This window comes from Chelon labrosus, assembly GCF_963514085.1.
Source record: "Chelon labrosus genome assembly, chromosome: 5".
NCBI lineage: Eukaryota > Metazoa > Chordata > Actinopteri > Mugiliformes > Mugilidae > Chelon > Chelon labrosus.
In genome coordinates, this window is record NC_140341.1 from 18056046 (window position 1) to 18079527 (window position 23482).

At 42.1% G+C, this 23482-nt stretch overlaps 1 protein-coding gene across 5 annotated transcripts; it reads left to right on the forward strand.

The window, feature by feature from the left end:
• The first annotated feature begins 207 nt into the window (after positions 1 to 207).
• cobll1b (cordon-bleu WH2 repeat protein-like 1b) lies at positions 208 to 23482 on the forward strand. Of its 5 annotated transcripts, XM_084544161.1 has the most exons (14): positions 208 to 432; positions 668 to 739; positions 15010 to 15198; positions 16459 to 16663; positions 16754 to 16979; positions 17095 to 17139; positions 17229 to 17323; positions 17522 to 17758; positions 17872 to 18001; positions 19607 to 19814; positions 19916 to 19995; positions 20164 to 21617; positions 22719 to 22865; positions 22948 to 23482. In XM_084544161.1, the coding sequence occupies exons 1-13, from the start codon at positions 392 to 394 to the stop codon at positions 22827 to 22829; spliced, it is 3093 nt and encodes a 1030-aa protein (XP_084400287.1). In that variant the 5' UTR covers positions 208 to 391; the 3' UTR covers positions 22830 to 22865; positions 22948 to 23482. The 5 variants fall into 5 exon arrangements, with proteins under 5 accessions (XP_084400287.1, XP_084400285.1, XP_084400289.1 ...); XM_084544159.1 differs by lacking the exon at positions 208 to 432 and having other exon boundaries at positions 437 to 739; XM_084544163.1 differs by lacking the exons at positions 208 to 432; positions 668 to 739 and adding an exon at positions 2364 to 3708.

Consider the following 23482-nt stretch of genomic DNA (forward strand, 5'->3'; position numbering starts at 1 on the left):
GGGCTCGATTGTGCAGTTTTTCACTGCCTGTTTGTGTTGGGCCGTCGCGTTGAACGCGAACTTGAGTGATGTTGTGCGCAAAGTCCAAAACAAGACCCCGAAGGGAAGGTTTAACTGGCTCGGAGAAACGCCCCACTTTTACAGCTCAGCGTTGCGATGCAGCGTCTCTGATGTACAGAGAAAAGTTGGCACAGTTGTGCACGGTATCTGGAGGGAAATGGTTCATATGTGACTGTATACAGCACAGAGGGAAGCCAGGAAAGGACAAACGACACTGGAGTGGTTTGCGCGTTAAGGCGCAAAACGCACTTCTAAGGGGAAATATGGATCATTTATCCAAACAAATGCTGTTCGTAGTCGCCTGCAACTAGGGTTACCTTAATGAAGACTGATGGAAGTTGGCAACCGCTTCGAAAACCAGCTGCGTTCATGGTAAGGAACAGCTTCAAGAAAAACACCGAATCGCTATCTCCAGTAAGAAGAAGAAGAAGAAGGAGGAAAAAACGGTTCATAGGAGTGAAAAGCTGATGACCTCATGTGGGATTCGCCCATATTTCAGCATTTGCCCGTTTGCATCACTTGAAAGCAGCAGATTAGACGAGCCTTTCTGGTATGTTAGTTTTTTTTTGCTGAGAATGAACTGTGCGTTTTGTTTGTGTTTGACTAGTCCGAGGGATTTCGTTAAACCAATGAAGGATGATCACGGATCCCAGTCTAATCCACGGAGCTCTGGTCTGAGGTAGGTATTATTTAGTGCCTTTTTTTATTTTTTATTAAACTTCATTTAGGTAGCTTTTTTTGTGATGGCAGCTAACTTGGCATTTATTTAACTGAGTCAAAACATTTGTTCTGTTGAAAATAAAAGCACGAAACAAAAGTAGGAAAGCAGACACAAAGGCATGGGAATGTATTTGTTTTTTCTCCATTGTGCACAAAATACAAATCAACAAATCCACCCTGTGGATGTGGGCAGCTGGCAGCAACAACAATAACAACTGGCAGCACCCAACCAGCTGTTTCCTTAAGTCATGAGCGTAGTTCTGCCTTTGTACAGCAATGCATCTGCACAAGTAACTGTCAAGTAACATTCCTATCACTCAGTGCATCTCAGCGAAGACACAGTTGTTGCAGACGCTGCGACCTTTGAACTCTCCTCATTTCCTGCTTTCTGCGTTGTACTGAGAATTTCCCTTGACCATATGTAGAGGTCATGGGAACTATTTTGAAGGCAGAACACTCACCCCCCATGTCTCTGTGGTGAGGCTGATGATTTTTTTATTTTTCTTGTGGAAAGTGTGCACTGGCAGGGCCCGAAACTGATATTCTATAAAGTACTGATTCGTCACGTCCTCTCGTCAAAGAAAGTCGCAGTAAAGAAGTGCTGCGAGTATGTGACATGATGGAATTTCCCATCAGTTTTGGTTCACGGACTTGGAGATGATGTCAGCTGCTTTTATTCCCGTGGTTGGAATCATTAAAACGGGAGAGAGTGAGTTTCCAGAGCTTTTTTTTTTTTTTTACAGTCACTCTTTTGGCATTCAAAGAGCGATCTGCAGAGATTTTTAGATTTAAATTAGAGGTGAGATGGAGAATTTGAGCATGTGGTAGTTTCCAATCCAGCACTCCACGAAGGCCTTACTAAAGTTTCCAGTCCTGCCCTGCATACTGTAAGTTCCCACTGGTAAAAATAGTATGCACATTATATAGATTTGGTAAGGAAAAAAAAAAAAACACCTTCTTGGTGTGACTTTCATATTTCAGAAGTATTGTGTAACCTGAGAATGCAGTCACACTCCCTGGCAACGGGGAGCAGCAGACTACCTAAATCTCCCAGTGGTTTGACTATTATTTGGAAAAGTAAACCACACTCTTCCATAAGCTGTTGAGGTGTGTGGGGGGAAGACATATGCTCCCTGTCTTATTCCTGGCGTAATACGTTTGGGGTGAATAAACCTGCTGTTTCTCACTTTTTCAAATGCAGTCGTATGTGAAGATTTTATGTGACCCCCCCCCAAAAGACACGCCACATTTGTTATACAAACACTGACCCTGCCAGAATCACCGTGCCGGCTGATTTCAAGCAGGGGTGTCGCTAGCACACGCATACATCACTTAGCATTGGGTAGGCTAAACAACATTACAAAAGGGTGGTTCTTTCTTCCTGTGTTATTGTTCTGTTTAATTTTGAGAAGCTGTTTTTGCTGTAATACTTGTAATTACTGTCATTGTATGACACTGCTAATTGTACACCAGGACGCACAGTCATGCATTCCTCGCTTCCTGCAACGGTGCACGGCTTGGGGCCGGCGCTTCTAATTGGATACACCTTAAACTATGATCTCATGCGGCTGGCTTTCCTCAGGGCAGAATGTGGAATTAGTTAAGGTATTGTGAATCCCCACAGCTGTTTCCAGACGTGCAGGCGGTCCAAGGGCACAGCTGCTCACATGAGTGTATACGGGTAAAAATGATGGCAAGACTGATGCATCGAACTGAGATATTCGAAGAATGTGAGCTTGTGGAGTTGAAACGAAGTGACCAGGTACCAGAGCCGCAGGGCCTCAGATATAGGCTCAAATGTATCACAGTGTTTTCTCCTTGAAATTATCCCTGGAGACGGAACAAGGCTGACTTCATTTAGGAAAATGTATAATCTGGTCTATAGCCCACAGTCCTCTGTGTTCAAAATCAAGATAAAGGGTGTCATTCAAAGATATCCACCCACTAGACGGAATAAAGAAAGAGGGACGTCAGCATTAAGAGGCAGCAAGCTTGCCCTGGCAATGAGCTAGTCTGAATACTGGGATGTTTAATCTCATGGATGCTTTCTGCCTCAAAAGGCTAAACAAGACAAAATGGCTAACATCCAAGGAACAGGGAATAATGGGTTGTCTTTGTTACCACATTGAAGCCAACGCACTGGCCGTAAATACCAGCGAATATTACGGTTTGTAAGTTGTCGTACCTAATTTTTATCACTTAAGCCGACACTGTGTTTAAATTGATGATCTCCGCAGCTACTTGCTTAAATAGATTTACTGCACAGATCCCGACTGTACACTAGATAAACAGACTGGAAGACTTGGCCCCTCTTTGTTTCTGTCATGCACTTTTCCAGGGCATAACAGTTGGATGCCTCCCACTCTCAGACTGAGTAGCATTCAGAATGACCTCGCATGAATCGTCCCTTTGTGCACTCTCAATAGAAACTTTTACGTATCTCCAATAACAGTCAGACATTTTCTGCGACAAAGGGACAAATTGCCCTGATTCGCTTGACCCTCATTATCAGTGTTTGTCTTGTTTAGATGAGATATTTGTTGAAAAAATGCTACTGATTGCCTCGGTTGAGTTCAGATTGACCGCCCATGTGACACAATATAAATCCAATCTTAAACATGTGTTAGTAGAACAAGGGGCAGGTATTAAAGGTGAAACACATACCTGCACAACCTGACATGGTTCTCTAGGTGGCACTGTCATTATGCAAAAGTTTGCAATGTCGTATCCACCCAGATCTTTGTGCACATGGGTCCTCGCACCACTGGCTGCTATGTTGGATTTTGCATAATATCAGGCTGGTAATTATCTGATGTGCTATAGGGAAACTTATCTCTTTACATACAGTAAGGGAAGCTAATGAACCATGGCGTGACAAAAGCGAAGAGCAGCCAGCAGTGAGGACATTCTCGGTGACAGCAAGCATTGGTAAGTAAAGGAAATTGAGCTAATTTTGATTAATGATTAAGACAACTTGTCTGTTCCAGCTGTATTTCCTTACATGCAGTGCTGCTGGTGCTGCTTTTGTCGAAACCGCATTTAGACACAAGAATTCGGTTCATCTTGAGGAGTTATTTCTGGTGATAAATAGGCCACTCGTGAGATCATATATGTGAAAATGGGTGTAACCTTTCCAGATCTCTGGATCCGTTCGACCCTGAATCTGTTGCTATTAGTGATTAAATGAATGTGCCTTGTTTTTGTTTTTTTTTGTTTTTTTTGCGTGAGGAATCTTGCTCTTCACTTTCACTTCAGAAACCTCTTTTCATGTGATCGGGACACGATGAACATCCTGGTGTGCCTTTTGAAAGATGCCCTGCTGCAGACAATGCAGCATTGTTTCAGATGAAAGGACACAGTGTGACAGTTATAATTATGACTCAAGGAAAAGCTTTCTTTTTCTTTAAGGTATTTTATCTAAATGTTGGTCTCTCTTAAAAAACATTTGGTCGCTGTAGTGATAATTACTGCTCCTTATCTGGGCAGTTTCAGTAAATGGGACTGCTATGTGCATCTGGGAAAGAATTCCTGAAGATCCAGACAGCTTTCATATTGAGATTTAGACATTTATTTGTGCATAAACAAACTGAAACGCGCATTGTGTTCTCCGCTTTATGTTTTCCACGCAGTTTTGCTCATTGCGCAGCCATCGGTTGCTTATGGTGCAATGTTTAGAGTGAAAATATTTGAGCTGCATGGAGATAAGGTGAGGGTAATGTAGCATAGCAGTCCCCAGTTCACTGACTGGAACGATGTCGAGAAATCACAGTGAATGAACTCAGATCTCAGCATCTACTGACCCGCCAGCTTGCCCTGGATCTGCTGTGGTATTTTACAACATACACAAGAGTGAGCATCACAGGAGAAAAACTGCTAAAAATGAGACGGATCCTGTCAACATTCTGCTGTTAGAAGCGAATAACGTCACAAGTTTGGGCCTTAAATATTTATCAGAATTCTGCATAATGACGCTCAGGACACCCTGGTAGTTTGAGTTTGACCAGAATCCGCAGTGGGAACGAGTTTGTGTTTTGCCTGCAAAAATAAACTGTACACACAGGAGGTGGGAAGTTCTCATAGGGTCCCTGCGCTCTTTTTCTTCCTAATCTCTTTCCATCCCACACTGCTTATGCAGTAATGGCCTTTCCAGACCCTCTTTTTAAAAAAAAGCTTGTGTTTACTGTGAGTGACCTCTCACCAAATTACCAGCTGTGGCTCTGGCGCTGTGTTTTGTCTGTCTTTCCTTAGGAACTCCCTCCACCACCGAGGTGCCTCTGAAACGTTTTATTTAAGCAGTGAAATCTGACACAAGAAGAGCATATAGACTGTAACTTAAAGGCAAATCTGTGCGGGGGAGGGAAGAGGTGTAGGTGGTGCGTATGGGTGAGTGCAGTTTTGCTGATGGGGACAGAGGGGGAGAGAATTCAGATAAGGTAAGAGTCTAAAGAGAGATAAGAAGAAGTGGTTGGGATTAAGGGGAGCTGAAAGACAAAAGTGGGTTGGTGCAGGAGGTGACTTCCCAAAGCCTCAAGTAGCAGGTAACAGATGGTGGTATACCAGGATTGCAGTGGGAGGGGATAAATTCTCAAGTCAAATCAGATTTAAGTCCAGAGTGGTGGCAACTTCCAGACAATAAGAAGGGAGTCTGGGGAAGAAGCTGATTTTATCAATAGGCTCGCCTAGAACTCCTTGCAGCCATCTGCAGAGGTGACACTCCTGTTGGCCCTGTGTAATGAAATATTTCAGTGGCAGCTAAATTGTGAGTGAACCCCAACTTTTATCAGGCTGCCTCTAGGAGATGGGGGAGAAAACAGAGCGATGAGGAGGGAGGAAGTTGCTGTGCAGGGAGTGGCAATAAAAATAAAAGATAAAAATACATAAATAAATTAACACAGATACACTATATTACCAAAAGTATTCGCTCACCCATTCAAATGATCAGAATCAGGTGTTCTAATCACTTGGCCTGGCCCCAGGTGTATAAATTCAAGCACTCAGGCATGCAGACTGTGAAACAAGACATTTGTGAAAGAATGGGCCGCTCTTAGGAGCTCAGTGAATTCCAGCGTGGAACTGTCATAGGATGCCACTTGTGCAACAAATCCAGTCGTGAAATTTCCTCGCTCCTAAATATTCCACAGTCAACTGTCAGCTCTATTATAACAAAATGGAAGCGTTTGGGAAAAACAGCAACTCAGCCACGAAGTGGTAGGCCACGTAAAGTGACGGAGAGGGGTCAGCGGATGCTGAAGCGCATAGTGCAAAGAGGTCGCCGACTTTCTGCACAGTCAATTGCTACAGAGCTACAAACTTCATGTGACCTTCAGATTAGCCCAAGTACAGTACGCAGAGAGCTTCATGGAATGGGTTTCCATGGCCGAGCAGCTGCAGCCAAGCCACACATCACCAAGTGCAATGCAAGGCGTCGGATGCAATGGTGTAAAGCACGCCGCCACTGGCCTCTAGAGCAGTGGAGACGCGTTCTCTGGAGTGATGAATCACGCTTTTCCATCTGGCAATCTGATGGACGAGTCTGGGTTTGGAGGTTGCCAGGAGAACGGTACATTTCAGATTGCATTGTGCCAACTGTGAAATTTGGTGGAGGAGGAATTATGGTATGGGGTTGTTTTTCAGGAGCTGGGCTTGGCCCCTTAGTTCCAGTGAAAGGAACATTGAATGCTTCAGGATACCAAAACATTTTGGACAATTCCATGCTCCCAACCTTGTGGGAACAGTTTGGAGCGGGCCCCTTCCTCTTCCAACATGACTGTGCACCAGTGCACAAAGCAAGGTCCATAAAGACGTGGATGACAGAGTCTGGTGTGGATGAACTTGACTGGCCTGCACAGAGTCCTGACCTGAACCCGATAGAACACCTTTGGGATGAATTAGAGCGGAGACTGAGAGCCAGGCCTTCTCGACCAACATCAGTGTGTGACCTCACCAATGCGCTTTTGGAAGAATGGTCAAAAATTCCTATAAACACTCTCCTCAACCTTGTGGACAGTCTTCCCAGAAGAGTTGAAGCTGTAATAGCTGCAAAAGGTGGACCGACATCATATTGAATTCTATGAGTTAGGAATGGGATGGCACTTCAGTTCATAGAATGAGTAAAGGCAGGTGAGCGAATACTTTTGGTAATATAGTGTACATGTTAATGGCAGGGAAGAAAGATTAGCCGAGTCATGACGCTGGTCAGAACTGAGATTTCCACATTTGACAAAGAATATCCAAATAGATCATATTGTCTGACTGCTGAACTCCAGCCCTGCCTGCTCTCCTCTCACCACTCGACCTTCTTATCATCTGATGGTATTTAACGGTGGTGTTTGTGGAATGGGTTGCTCTTACGTCAGTGAAAGTCTCCGACTTCTGATAAAAAAAAAAAATAAAAAAAAAAACTGGCAATGAGCAGTTATTTCACAATGGAAAGTCAAATTTATTGCTTCTGTACCAGACAGGGACTAGGCAGTACCTTCCACATTGCGTCAAGTGTGCACCAGATGTGCTGACAACAACATTCATACGGCAGGTTATACTCGTACAGGATGGAAACTAGAGACTGATTGAAGTTACAGTTAAATTGATTAAAATTGCAATAGTCTAATGTTTCTTGCAAATTCTGATGCAGTTACTATCAAATGATCTGCTCATTTTTGAGAGTCGGATCATGTTGATTAAATTAACAATAAAAAGCAAGAAAAAAAACTTTATTGACTTCAGTGCGTTGCATAAGTTCACTTTTGTGTTAAGCTGTTAGCAAATGTTCATAAAGTGAAGAAAACGAAAGTAGGTAATCCATCACAATCATCACTAACAAACTGTTAGGAAATACATGTTGGCTCAAACCTCCCTCCCTGTCGTTAGTCTTTTGCTCAGCCGACAAGTTGTCTAACGTGACTGTGGAGTGAGTCAGTTCAGCAGAAGTAAGGTGTGGTTTTGAACAGTTGGCACTGTTTTTCATAATGAAAAGCAAACACAAGAGAACTACCTGATTAAATTATGGTGTGGTGAGAACTCCAAGATGGCTTTTAACCCTGTGAGAACATCAATAAGTGAACAACGAGCCCCTGTTGGTTTACTCTGATAATTACATCATCTCATTCCCGATTAAAACACATGATCACTCGGCATATTTACTCAAGTCTTTGTCTACTACATGCTGCAGTATGTGCGTGTGTCAGTGAACTGTTGCAGGCCCCACCCTCAGGTTCATGCCTGCAAAGGGAGGCAAAGCTGCTTACCTTTCTGCTCATGACCGCGGGGGGAGTGCTACCAACGCACTGTACGCTGGAGCTCTCAGACGTACAGCGAGAGGGCCGCCGGGATTAAGGCAGAGGAGACAAGTTTCTGATGTCACGGCTCTGGGCGTGACATTTAGGTGGGCCCTTTGAAGGTGCACTGTTAAGAGTTCAGTCTGTTTGCAAACTCATGGGAGATACACTGCAAAATGGAGATTATGTGAGCGGGAGCATTAGTTAAAAAGGTAAGAGCGTGGCTTGAACTGCTGGCACTGTGAGAGGAAAAGCAGGTCTGTCACCTGCTCTGTAAATTCCTAGTAATTGTTGTTTGGTCTATAGTTTTATCTGAGCAGCACAGCACTGTTGGCACTAAGTCCTTTGAAGGTATTGGGGGAAACCTTGAAATACGTTTGCGTGATGTTTATTTTTTTTTAGCATTTTGCAACAGTCTATGTGTTCAGACTTGAAGGTGAAGGTGTGTTGAACATGCACCTCTGTGGCATGTTTGAACTTGCACAGTTGACTGTATAGTTATCGAATAAGCTTCAGCTAGCAGCCTTGTGTGGTGTTTTGGTCACTGGAGCGTTGAATTGTTGTTCGTGTTTCTTAAAATAATCAGGGTGTTGACCGAAAGTGTGACTGCATAGAAGGGCTTCTAGGGAAAAAAGAAAAAAAAAAAAGAAGTTTGTTTCTTTGTACTTGAACCCACATTTCCCCAAGGGGCCATCCCGCTCCATAGCAGCTGTGAGCATACCACAGAAGACATTTTTACTAATCCTTCACTTTCTCAGAACCTCGAAGCAAGGTTGCGTTTCTAACAAAGTTTTGGTCTGGTTTCAGTGAGCCTGGCCGTGGTTACATTTGATACAGGGATGTTAACTGGGAGAAAGAAATATACAGAAGTGGTGAAAATGCTTCTGGTAGAAGTAATGCCACCTGGAACAAAGTATGAAGGAATGCAGGGAATTTGGATATTTCTTTGTTCGGCAGTCAGACTCCTGCTGATATTCAGATTATTTTCTTGATTACTTATAGCCGCCATGTATTTCCACCATTCTTCAGATGCCACTTCTCTCTCCATCTCTCGCTGTCACTCTGACGTTTGATACACATATGCACCAGAGGATTTAAACTAACATTTGGACATTATTCTGTGATTTTTTTTATCTTTTAGTTTGGTTTGTAGTGGGTGTGTTGCTAAAACCCAGTCAGATATTATTTTACAAGTTTCCCCATCTTAGGTTATCTTACACAGCTTAACTTGTTTACAGGTTACAAACTTTTTCAGTGTATATTGCACATCTAATCTTTTCCAAAAGATATGTGGTAGAAGAGAACCATCTAACCTTATTTCATTCTGTCTGTTGTTAGTGTTGCACATATAAAATTCACAAATCAGCTGATTGGTGCAGCTAAACAAAGAGAGGCAGTTTAACACACGTAGCACTCTGCCATGTGTTATTTATTTCTCGTCGCACATATTTGAGTTCGTATGTTTCCACTGTGCAAGTTCACAAGATTATCTCATGACAAAATGTAACACATGGCCCATTGACAACAGGCCTATTATTTCCGGGTAGTCTGTGATCGTGTCTGTCAAGCGTGTTCTCTCATATTGAATGGGCTTGTTTGTGAGCGTCGGACCTCCCAGGGAAACCCTGTGAATGAGGCATCAGCACAGTCAAGCTTCAACATGTCTCGTCTCATTCAGCAAGACAACAACACCGGCCAGTAGAGCTAAAACAAACAAGGCTTCGTGTCTGTGTCTGTCACCTGCTGGAGGTGTCTTGATAAAAATCGCTGATGACACAGCTGTATAAACTCAGCTGACCCTGAACCTGAGGCGTAGCTGTTGTGTATTTTTCCACGCTAATTTATTAATTGCTTCCATTTGGGACAGTCCCAGTCAGATATCACATGGTTAGTGTTTTTTCTTTTCTTTTCCGTTGAACGCTGCATATCGGTCTTGCGCAGCTCAAGTTTTATAGCATTTTAAAAATGTGCGGAGAAAGGAAAAGTTTAGACACAGTGCAAAAGGACTGCCAAACAAAAAGTCAGCCATGAAATCAGGACTTTGTACTGTACTCCGTAGAGAGCACGGTGTAAATGGCTGTTTTAGTCTTTCTATTGACATGTGCAGGAAATTATTTCATTTCTAGTTAAATGCGGTGGTCCCATTCCAACACTGCAGGTCATTGTTCATCGAAACATCCTTTCCTTACTCCTCTGCATCCTGCAATATCTGGTTTGGGTTTTGAATACATAAATGTTAAAAGGTCATTCAGATTAAAGAACAATCACAGATTAGTAGGATTTCATACAAAAACACAAGCAAATGCAGGTTGTGATACCCGACATGGAAAGTGTTCATGTCAGATTTATAGATATCGAAGATATTTACTCACAACATTACGCTTGCCATCAGCAGACTACAAACTAAACTTTGGACTGCATTGATTTGTCCATTTATATCCAACAACTGGTGACAAAAAATGGTTTCCAGAATGGTATGGGGTAAATGTTAGAGCGCTTAATACGGTAATTCCTTTGTAAGATGTAATTTTCTCAACTTGAGGAACAACATTTTGGCCATTGGTATCGCTGGAACTTTGAATCTAAACGGGTCCGTACGTCCTCAAGGTTATGATGAGGATCCATCTAATGTGCAGCCCTTTCTTTCGATCTTCTTATATCTGCTTTTTACGAGCCAGCATGTCACTGGAACAGGTTCTGTGAGATTTACTCAGCGGAAATTATGACAGGCAAACGGGAGCATTTACAGGAATCCAGTGCAGTTAAATTCAAGTAGCACCAACTCTAAACCAAAACAGACACACGCAGCCCTGAAAATGCATGTATCAAGATAACCTGACCTGATAATGTTGTTTTGCCTAAGTGGAGTCAAAGTTGTAGACCATGCTGTTTACAAGATAGTGATGCAGCTGATCACATCTTCTTAGAAGTGACCGGGTTCAATAATTGACAGAGCCAGACAAACAGCCGGCTGCCGACATATTAGTTTAGATGCTAAAGATGTGAATGTACATTTGGTCGGACGAGATAGCTAATTAGTTGTTGCAGTGAGATCATGCACAAAATATTCCAATGAATATTTGCGTGTACTCCTAAGGTCCTCCAACTCCAACTCCTAAGCTGTTTCAATGTTTTCAGTCTTGACGGACCAGAATGACCTCCTTGTTTCTAGTCCTTCGATCACCTAATGGAAAACCTGCTTTTGGGATTCTACTGTGTTAATAATAGCCCATAATTATGATACTATCCCGTCTATTAAAAACAATTTACACAGTATATAAAATGTCTACAGATAAAATAAGATCATTGTATCAGTCCTTCTTTAAATTACCGTAATAACACGAATATTGGATTTAGTGACAAACAAGCAGCAGCCTGTGCATCTACAGGGATATTCAACATAACGCTGTTGAAATAAATCATCAAAATCATCAAAAAGTGGCCCTAATGTAAAGTTTTATTAGTGAACGACACAAAGGGGAGGCTTTGGGAAGGGGAGGGAGAGATGCTTTCAGGAGAAATAGTAAAAACACACACACAAGCAGAATGTTGTTTGAAGCGTGCAGAAATATTTCCGATAAGTTATGAGACCATGACGAAGCAAATTAGACCCTGGCGGGCCGCCGTGGTATTCACATTGTATGGGAAAGCCTGGGCCGTAAACAAGGCAAGGCGGTGTGTGCCTCAACAAGCCCAGTTGTGACGCATATTCCAAAATTCGCTGTATTCATGTCCAAAGAATGCACATATAACCTGAATAATATCGACTTATTATACCACATATATGTTTTACTTCTGAATAATCGTGCAACATGTGTGTGCATTTAAATGTCATACCAGCTAATACTTTAGAAAAAAAAGTTGACATTTAAAGCAAGATGTGGATTCGTTTGGAAAATGATCCAATATGAGCACGTGCATCCAATTAATTCATGCTACTGTACTGACTGAATGCAAGCAGGAGTGTGCACGTCTCAAGTTGGTACCACAGATCAGTAATCCAATGCCGGCCTTAAAGTTAAAAGTCTTCATATAACCAAGTAGACGTTTACATGTGCTGAATCGAAATGACCTGCAAAAACTGGTTCTTTTATGCAGATCAAGTGCAACTCAGTGTTTACAGTGAGTACTGCAAGAGGAAAACTGTTACGTGGCTAACTGAACCGACATATAAAGCTAACATTAGCCTCATGTGTTAGCATTAGACTGCTTGTATTTGACTCACAGACCGGAGAGGAAAAGTGGTACTGAACATGTTCAACATACTGTGTCTGGCAAATTATTGGGGATAGATAGATGGCATGCTTGGTTGTACAGCCTTGCAGCAGCAGGAAAGTGTGCTTAAATATTTAATATGACATTTTCTAAGTATTAATGTTGCACATCACAATCCCTCCACATCAGACTAGCCATTACTTCCCAGAAGGGTAAGAAGGACTTTGTACACAATCTAATGGATTACATTATGGATTTAGGAATAGCTGGTACAACACAAGTTGATCTGTGTGACGTGAACAGTGGGGCTTTGTTGTTCAGTTTACCTGGCATTTGTTACTGTCTCACCCACACCAGAAAGAAATAAGCAGAAAATGAACTGTTCACAGCTCGGGCTTTAACATTGAGGCAATTTTATTTATTTTTTTGCTGAAAGATGAACAGACAAAAATACTGTTGTGTTCCACGTGTGTCGTCCTCTTCTACTGCCTTAAGTCTGGCTGACGTACGATCATATGATGCACTGAAACGGGACACATGGATTTTATAGCCTGCTGTGTAGTTGCATAAGGATTTAGCAGACAATGATGCTATGAATACTGCTCATTATCCACTAGAAAACCACGTGATGTGATGTCGGTTTTGGGAAATAATGCGATTTCATTTTTTTTTATTATTATTAGCGACAATAACTTGATTTAGTTTTCCTATTCCATTAAGTCATATTTGTGTTTAGCTGTACATATGAGAAGTATTAAGTATCACTGGTGAATTGAATAGTAGAAAATGGCAGAAAAATACATTATGTTGTAAACCTTGAATGATTCGATTGCCACTGTAAAAATAGTGGATTGAAATATTAGCTCCTTAAACTTGTGAACGCAGCTGGGTCACTATTTTCAAACTTTGTAGAAGTTATGGATCTCGTTAATTTTGTATTATTTAGTATAATTATTGTGTTGGTAGTACACCAATATAGAAATTCAAAGCATTATCAATTTTTTATTTCTATTTTTTATTTTTTTTTTCCAGTTTGCACACTTTAAAACTGTAACTGAGATTCAGACATGCAGCTTATCTTTTGAAATACAATTTCCACATGAGATGATTTCCCTACAGTACATATTACAATACACCGTACATACAGTTCATGGGGCAAGTGTATTTTATGTTGATTTCATAGTGGGAAGCATCCACAGAGTATCGTAACCTATCATCAAAACATAAGTATTTGTCTAAGTGTGTATGTGTGTTTACACATGTCATAGTGTTTAAGGGCATCCGCCCCCATAGCAAGGCTAATAATCCTTTGCGAGACGTGCCTCAGTGGAGCCTGTGACCTTGCATTGCTGGGATTCCTCTGTTTGAATAAGCAGTGCACCCCACGTGAGACTTTGCGAGCTGTAATTCAGAGCACTGTGTCTGCAACAACCTTTTTTTTTTTTCTGGTCTATATGTCTCAGAAGTTAGTGATTCTCAGGCTCACCGAATGCCTTGAGGAGCATGCAACCTGTGATAAAAAACAAAACGTGTTACAGCTTACCTCTAGACCTTAAGGCTCTTTTAGAGTACTGCGGGACATATACGGCGTAATTTACGCACACAGTATGCGTCAATGCGAGCCATTTATACGTGTGTGCTTGTCAGTCTGGCTCGCTCTGTAAAAATGCCACCCAAACAAACGCTAGTCAACGCTGTGTCCTTTTTGCCAGTCAGGTTCATTTTTGTTTCAACTTCCTGCTTCACTTTCAACAATGACGACTGAAACTTGTCATACAAATGTTTGTATCTCCGGACCTCCTCAGTTAACCTTTGCTCGATGAGTTCCATCTTTATTGATCCAAAACAATCAATTGAACCCAAGTGAACCAATCACGGCTTTTGCGGTCTGCAGCGCTGTGGCGCATAGTCACATTTCTGTGGAGGTGCACGTCAGCTACGGCGCTAGTGTCAGCGTATGCTCTGCGCTGTCGCCGTAGCTTCTGCGTCAACCACCTATTATAATGATCGCCGTGGTGAAGACAAAATAGATTTATAGTCCAAATCATTTGATTATGGCGTAATTATGTGAAATACTATGAGTCATAGATTTCCTATGTGTGTCTGACCAGCAGTGATTTTTTTTTGTTTTTCAGCTTACAGTACCTTATCAGTCTGTAACTCTCACATGACTGTTACTGTTCTCTCATACTCTTTATTGACACAGTTTGCAGGAATGTCAAGCCTAGACAAACATTCAAAACACACACTTTAAAACTGCAGTGTGCTTCTCTTAGTGACTCTGGGAAAAGAAAAAGTCCTAGTTATACCAAGTGACTAGATTCTTCATTAAAAAGAACACATGCTACGCTATAAATCTGCTTTTTTTCCCACCTGGTAGGTTAAAGCACAGTTCTAAAATGTTCTCTACTTTGCATCTCTCACATGTCTGTCCATTCACAGCCGTTTCTTCAGACTCCTTGAGTAAATCTGCCCTCTTGGTTGTCTTGTGACTAGTTTGCAGAGTGGACTCGAACTCTTTCATCTAGTCTCTGCCCCACTGCTTTCAGAAACCCGGGGAAGAAAGGATTCCTTTCATGGTGTCTGGTGCACTTTGATTAGAATATTGTCAGAGACAGAAATCATTTTATTGATGTTTTTTTTTAAACTGCACCAATGAGCCAAAATGAGCAGAAACATGAATAGGAATAGTCAGACTTTTAACTAATGGAATAATTTGCACTCTCTTCTCCAACAACAGGGTGTCGACCAAAAGCAAAGCGCCATCCCCGCCAGGACTAAAGAAGCTGGATTCCCCAGGTTTCTCCCAGTGGTACCCAGGAAACCCTCATTTAACCATGGACCAAAAGGAAAACCTCATTGATAAAGAGCTCTCTCTGACTGTGGTCCTGCCCGGTGGAGTGGAAAAGAACACTGTGGTTCACGGAAGGTACATTTACAGTGTAGGCCGCTGTGTCTAAATCAGTGCTTCACGATCACGATGGTTGAAATCACACGTTTAAATATAAAGGGTGATTACATCTGCGCTGCATTTTGTTCACAGTGAACACTTTAAAGTACTACATCATGAGACCGGTGCTGGATGAAGTCATCACATGACGTTCAGTTTTTGTCCGCCTGAGTCAGATGGGTGGAGTAGCTGAATGTTGTGGTTTTAGTTAAAATGCACACTTGGAGCAAAATTAATTGCATCTTTTTATTGTTGTTCTCTCGTCACACGGCCCAGATAGACAAGTTTTCCCTCACACCGAGTGAATTATCTCAGTTTTGCGTGCCACGGTGCAATAATGACCCCATGCAGAATAACTTAAACTTGGACTGTACCAGCTAATCAGATCAACATGTGTCAACATACCTCCATGTCAATCTAGAGCAAGGTCTGTGTGTCCTTGTGGGAGTCAGCTCCCTCCCTCACACGGCTCTGACTTTCCATCAGAGCGGTTTACTTAAGATATCGCTATCTTTCTCACAACGCTCACTGTTTATAAACAATCTTACTGCCGTGTCTTTTGCACCTTGGCCTCTTGAGGAAATTACTTAGCCACAATGAGAAGATTAAATTTACCCATTTTTCTCAGTCTAAACCTGCTTAGAGCGCCTACGCAACAGAGTTGGCACTTGAGCTTTAAATTTAAGTTGTGAGAGCTGTGTTGAGCTCCATGGAACTGCTGCGGCTTCTGTAAATTATATGATATTTCTGCTGTTTCCACATATTCATGCAATTTAATTAGTTCATTTGCTAATCTGGGATTTTGTTTCCCATTTGGCAATTAGTGATTCCTTTATAGGTCAAATCAAAAATCAAAAATTGGAATCGGGAATATGAAGGACTCATGCTTTTATACTGATCACTATAACCTGAGTATCTTTTTTTACACTGTTGCTCAGACATTATAAGACACAGAATTAGTCTCCTTGACCTCAGGGAAACTAGGATTGACATATTTCTTTGTATTTTTCCATTTAATATACATTTCGTGAATAAAATTATTAAGCAGCAAACAATTAAATATCCTAAAAAAGCATGGATATATTGCTAAATCATGTCAAATCAGTTTGTATTTCTGTTTTGTTTTAAGATTGCTTCTATAACAATGCTGTCCTATTGTGATATTGCACTTTGCAGAAACAGAATCTGCCACGCATCTTCCTTTGATCCTGAAAAAGTCGTGTTTCTTGTTCTTTCCAGCAAAGCCTTGATGGATCTGCTCGTCACACTTTGCGCGAAGTATCACCTGAACCCATCGAGCTACACCTTGGAGCTGGTCACTGCCAACAGGAACAACGTCAAGCTCAAACCCAACGCTCTCATAGGGACTCTGGGTGCAGAGAAAATCATAATTAAACCTAAAGGCGAGGATAAAAACAAGAAGGCGGGTCCCCAGATGCCCGAGGTACATGGCACACAGAAGACATTACGCCTTCACGCGTATGATGAACAAACGGATATGATTAAAGTTGCACATGTCTTTTGTCTTCTCCAGGCGACTGTTCGGATGGTGATAAACTACAAACAGACCCAGAAAACTATATTACGGGTAAATCCTCGAGTTCCCCTTTCTGAGCTCTTACCAGCAATCTGTGAAAAATGTGAATTTGACACGGAGACTACAGTCCTGTTGAGAGATGTCCAATCACTGGCCCCTTTGGACTTGTCCAGTTCTCTGAATGATTATGCAATACGGGAGGTTTATGCAAGAGACACAAAGGGTGAGTAATAACTGACGCAAAGATCAACCACACTGTGTCTCACCAGCTTGTTTGTTGAATCATTGTTGTATGCGACATGCTCCGCATTAAAGTTCGTGATTTTTTGGCTTTGCAGGAGAATCGCCTTCTCCCCTGTATCCAGATTCACCAACTTCTGCAGGTAGCTCAGTTTGTGAACTGTATGACTGATATCAACAGCTGTCATCTTTCTGGATGAATGTTTTCTTACAACATTTTGTTGCTTTTCAGGAACAGTCACACCGGGCAAAGATAAAAATCAGAAAGAGAAAGAAAATAAAGGCCTCTTCGGCAAGTTTAGAAAAAGCAAGAAAAAATCTGACCAGGTAAGTAAAAAAACAGTTACTGTTACTGCTGCACAGTAGGAGCTGTGTATTAATATCTAATGAGCTCCATCAGGAAATAGATCTGAATGTTTCTCTTGAGGTTGTTCGTTTACTTTGGTAACCCATTAGTTAATGTTCACTGTGCTGTTTGGAAACTGGCCCCTTATCAAGTTCTGATTGGTTGTTTGTTCTTTAAAGCCGACAACGGCCAGTGCCCCAGCTTCTCCCGTGCTTGTGAGCAAGCCTCGACCACTGAGTATGGCCCTACCTAGCTCCAATTCGTCTCCACTCGGCTCCCCGACGATCCCCACTGACGTGCCAAAGAAGAGACGCGCGCCTCCACCTCCGACCCTCGTGTCTCCGAGCTCCCCTTCAGACCTGAGCCCCAGCCAGAGACCCAACTCCGAAATGAGCGCTCAAATGGACAGCGATCAGGTGAGCGGGCTGTTAGAAGCTCTGGTGCCTCTGTAATGGTGTTGTAATGGCAGAATGACAAGTACGTAATTCGTTTGCTTCTGTGCATTGATCATATAAATCTTGTTGTGTAGATGGGTGGTTTGAGTCGTGGGTCCTCAGCCGAGTCTTCACTGAAGAGAACCAAACGCAAGGCTCCTCTTCCCCCCATGTCTCCCAGCACTGTTGTCCAAGAACCTGTTTCTCTGGAGGAAAATTTACAAGGTTTGTCTTTGTTTACTCTTCTGTCTGTTTATAAGTGAGTTGGCAGTTTTAGGTTTATTTCTATCATGCATTTAGATTTTGGCTTAAACTACTTTGCTTTGGTGTAAAATCAAATTTGTGACATTGTGGCAGGTTTTTGGCACGGCTCAGGGTCAAAAGTCTTTTAAAACACAGCAGCCTGAGTGTAGGGTACAGGTTTTATTTCATGTCGCTCTTGTGCCTCCTAGCGGTCGTCGTTGAAAAGTGCAACATTTTAAGCAGCTTTCTTAGGAGACATGGTCAGAGCAGATGATAGGCATTTATTTATCTACAAATGTTAACTTGTCTGTTTAATCCTATAGATTTAGTTTCATTTGTGACTAAGAACTTGAGAACACTGGTTCTGCATGCATGTTCTCTAAGCTGCACATTTCCTTCTTATAGTGGCTTTCACTTGTGCTTTGCCTTTTTTACTTTTCAGTACGTAGATTTTTTTTCTGATTTCTGACATCCGTGAAATGACTTTGTTAAAAAAAACACTATCAAATATATATAAATATATTTAGAAGACATATAAAAAAAGCGCATCCAAATTTGTGTACGTTCTGAATTCTTCTGCGATTTCTTCTTTCTTGTAGAGTATATTTAACTTGCGTTGCCATTCTTTCCTGTCATTGTGCAGACACACTACACCCTCACTGTATTGTCCTGCCGGGGAAACTCCACCCGTCCTGTATAAATTTAAAGCAAAAACAAAAAATATTTTTACATATTTTTAACTCCGATTTGGTTAAAACCAAAAAAATAGGAACATAGACGCTTCCTTTGTATTGATAAGTTTATAAAGACATGAACAATATTAGTCTAGATTTTCAGGCACATTGAGATCTGCATCCATCTGGGGTGAGTAGAAAGTTGTTTGTGATGCTCATATGAAACCGAATTAAAAAATTCTGATTCATATAAATGCGATAACTGCTTTCCTATAAAGTGTATCCCTAAAGAATGCAGTTTTCAGTCATGTCCGATTGCCTTTTTTTACATGCTTATGCTTTGTTGTTAGAAAATCTTACATCTCCTTTGTTCCCCACATTCCCTTCACTAGAGCCATGTATCCCCCCGGGAGCTCAGTGAATGCAGAATGCGTAAACAGACATTTTTTTTTTTTAACATATACACCATCCTTTCATCCACTCATTGCTCCTCATTTTTCCAACGCAAACTTCACAGGGAAAGATCACCTCCCCTGCTCTTTCTCTAACGGCCTAATGTGGCTCGGCAGATAGGCGAGATCAGAGGTAGAGAACAGTAAGCTTTGTTTAAGCAGCCTTGAAATTCCTCTCGCTCAGCGCTCCTCTGTGATGTGCTTCCTTCTAGTGCTAAATTAAGAACCAGAGAAGGGAGAATGACAAAAGATCGTTCAGTGGAATTTATTCATCAGAGCCTTATAAACTGGGAAAATGTGTACCCAGGAGTAATTAGATAGTCATACTAAGAATTGTCTGTACTTCACAGCCAATACGTGCCCTTGGCAAAACTGTGTTATAAAAAGGATTTAGAAAGGATACGTCACTGATCAGAGTGTACGGTTTTCGACTGATCATCTGTCTTTACGATGTTTTCCAGCGGGTGCGGCTGCTAACACACTGGAAGAAATTGTGGAGCAGGAGGAGACGGCTGCATCTCTGAAATCTACCCAGGGAGAGGACAGCAGCCTCAACTTGTCACCTGATGTTTCACTGCACTCCCCGTCCCCGGATATTGAGATACACAGCGCAAAGTCAGTGGAGGGCAGTGGGGAAGATCAGTCTCTTGATCTGTCCTCAGATGGCAAGTACGAACTCTAGTAATACTACACTGAGATGTGTTTTTTTTTTTTCTTGCATTAGCACCAGCGGTAATTTTTAACTACTTGTGTTTGCTTCTTTTTTACAGTCATCTGCAGAGCACAGTGCAAGATTCTGCAGCTCAGAAGAAAACTGATGGCACAGACTCATCTGAACTGCCAGATACTAGTGGGTGTACAATTGAATTATTCATATCTCTGATGCAGATATTTTCCACATACCTGTTGATTAATTTCTTAATTTTTGTGACTATGCCATGTTTATTAGCTTGTCTTTTTTCTTTTTAAAGGGGGTCAAGGTGCATATTGTATGACAAATGTTTCCATTCCTTTACAGGCAGTGGCCCATTTCAAGTTGAAAATGCAAGCCCACATCCCGCCTGTGAAGGGTCTACAACTGACAGTGTGGAAAGTGACTGCAGTACTGTACCTAGCAGCCTCCCTCTGGCTATGATGCAGGATGCGGAGGCACAGGCCTCTGTTGAAGCAAACACTGAAACCCCCTGGGAGCTGACAGACAGGTTGGAGAGTTCACCGGCCACCAGCACATCACGCCCCACTGGAGAGGATGCTCAAGTGCAAACAGATTTCACACAGCCCCCCGCGTCTCCACAACAACACATGGACACAGTTCCGTCAGCAGCGAGCGCGCCTGCCTTCGAATCAGCGGGGAAGAAAGATATGGCCACTTTGACAGAGGAGCTCGAACCCCCTGAACTCATACACGCCTCGTCCCACACCTCAGAGACCTCATCATGCCAGGACTCACCACCAAGTGCCCCAGCTGCAACAAAAGCACCAGTGTATGCTGCAGGCTCTGAGCCAAAACCAAAGCCTTCCAACGAGCTGACGAGGGACTACATCCCCAAGGTGGGGATGACGACGTATACTATCGTGCCACAGAAATCTCTGGAGAAACTGAGATATTTTGAAGTTGCACTGACACTGGAGACGCCTCCTGAAGCTCCACAAGAGGGACTTAATATTGATTCTCCTCAGTTAGATGAGAGCAAAGGACAGACGGGACAGAGTGAGGTCTCAAAAGAAAAAAGTGAGCTGCACTCTACTTTATCCAGGGAAGACTTACTGACTAGCACTACTACTACTAATACTAATACTACTACTACTCAGCGCACTGTTAATGGAGGTATACCTGAACCTACTACTCCTTCTTCAGCAAGTTTACATAACACAGACAAGATCTCATCTTTGGCTAATGAGGCGTCTCAAGCAGGTTCACCAGTAGAGGTCAAGGAGATGAAAATTCCGCCCGCAACTAAACCTAAGCCTGGTTCTTTCCGCTTGGCACAGCACAAAAAAACACCTGGGTATTACGTAACTTCAGCAGCAGAGAAACGTCTTGGTGCCAGTCCTGTCTCTGGCCTTAGGGAGGCCCAAGGAAGTGCAGAAAGAGCAAACTTACCACCTCCTCCTCCGCCACCACCTCCATTGCAGTGTGAGGAGGAGACAGCAGAGGCCACTAAAGATCAGCTGAGCCCTAAACCCTTTGACAATAATGTCGGCCTCGCGCGAATGACAAGGCAGAGCAGTTTGCAGAGCAGAGAGCCAAGCGGAGGGTTAAGTTTGGAAAAATTAAGAAGCTTTGCGGCTCCCAGGCCCTATTCTCCCGCAACCCCGTCCCGCTTCGCCCAGGCTGTGTCCTCTGCTGTGAAAAGGAGCCAGTCCTTATCCCACAGGCCAAAGTCACCTCCCTCGACTGTGTCACCACCTGTCTCTCCAATTACAAGTCACTCACCAGTCACAGAGTCAAAAGGATTATCCAATCTCAAGGTTAGTTCTGATCATGTTGCATGCTGATATTAAAATATCTAAGGGAAAATAAAAGCAACAAAAGTAACCGTTTTCTATTTGTGAGAACACAGTTTTTAGTGCTACCTTTTCGGCTTACATATATATGATATATTAATCCTTGTGTAGAAGACTGCAGCGTTGATGAAAGCACCTTTTTGATTTTCCTTTAAAGGAGTTGTACAAAAGTTTGCAAGAGTGGGACTGTGATGCCTCTCTTATTGACTACATTGTTTAGCAAGTACTTTTTGTTTTGGTGTTGTATCAGCCATTTACGCTGTGACCACTGGAGATCCTCCTGAACATTATGAGTTTAATAAGCAGTGAAATAGTTCCTGTGACCCCTTTGACTTGAATTAGCCTGGGGTTTAATACAAACTAGCTGTTTTCCCAGGCCCTTTAAAGGGCTCCAGGTTCTTTTTACCTATCCGAATGTTTATCCTCTAATTTGAAATTGAAGATCCAAAAGGTTGTGGCGTATCAGTTTGTAATTTATTTCAGAAAAACAGGCAGCAAGATGAGGTCACTGAGACAAACAGGAGAGGAGGGGCTCGATCCACTGACAGCGAATAACTATACAGTCTCAACCACTGTCCTGTTTTTCGTTTTAATTAAGGCACTGTGCACAGAACGATAAAGGCTGCATATGGCATATTCAATTTTTTGGGGATGATCAGCAGAACCAGGCCGTGGTCTCCAGTCTCTACAGAGTGAATGTAGAATTAGATTCCCCAGTGTAAATATTTCTGGGCTAACTTTCAGATACAATTTAAAAAAAAAAAAGTCAGTTCTGATTTTATACACTACCTGGTACTTTGACTCAGCCCAGATTTTCATGGTGCACTTCTGATTGATTCATTCAAAGATGAATGTCACTTTACTCCAGGGGCATCACGGCCATTTTCACTTTTTAATATTATGTAGTATAGGGACAGTCTTTTTCTTTACCAACAAGTCCCTCCTGAAGCTCACATCTCGGCCTTTAGGAATACTGTAAAATACACGGCAGTCTTTTGCTTCTTTATGTTGTCTGGCATAGTAAATCTCCAGTGTTTGCACTGTGTCTGCTCTTTAACATCACAGGACTGTGAAAATAGAGAGGTGGAAAGTGGCGGCTCCACTCTGCAGGGAGAGGATGGTGAAGCGCCATCTTTTAACGACATAGTTCAGTCGGACAGAGAGAGCAGTCTGTAGCAGTGCCTTAAATCCGCTGACAGTATACCACCTACAGTAAGTAAAATCCAATATCTGCAACATATCATTTGTCTGTGTCCACACCACATGCATGAAACATTGCACTTTTTTCTTTCAGGAGGAGATAATCCTGTCTACCTTGAGTTCTTCAGAGCCCTTTATGCCATGACACAGAAGGAGAAACTGTCCTTTGTTTTGCCTCTTTTGGTAGTCTTCAACAACATACATACAATGATGTAAATTTGATAAATAATTAGCTGTTGCCACATTGTGGTTCATTTTCTCCATCATTAAGTAATATCCATGGCTGACATTAATGCTTCTTGTTTGTTTTGTGTGATGACTATCTTGCATTCAATGCATTACTGTTGTGAGCGATGAATGACGACACACGAGTACAATCCTATAAATTATTAGACAGATCACCAGAGTTGTAATATTATCGGGTTTATTAAGAAAATGTATTATCTAAATAATACTGGATGTGAGGGACAGATCAGGTCTGACCTATGTTAAATGCTTCTTAGATTATACATCAGATCTATATTTAAGTATTTTGATAAAGATATATCCAGAAATACACTGATGTGTACACATACACCTGATGTTCTTGTCAAACAGTGTTGTTATGAATAAAGCCTTTATCAAGTCAT

Coding starts and splice junctions, on each gene's coding strand:
- cobll1b (XM_084544159.1), top strand. CDS start 528: ATGACCTCATGTGGGATTCGCCCATATTTCAGCATTTGCCCGTTTGCA. Junction 16,664..16,753: donor CGGGTCCCCAGATGCCCGAG/GTACATGGCACA, acceptor TGTCTTCTCCAG/GCGACTGTTCGGATGGTGAT. Junction 17,140..17,228: donor AGATTCACCAACTTCTGCAG/GTAGCTCAGTTT, acceptor GTTGCTTTTCAG/GAACAGTCACACCGGGCAAA.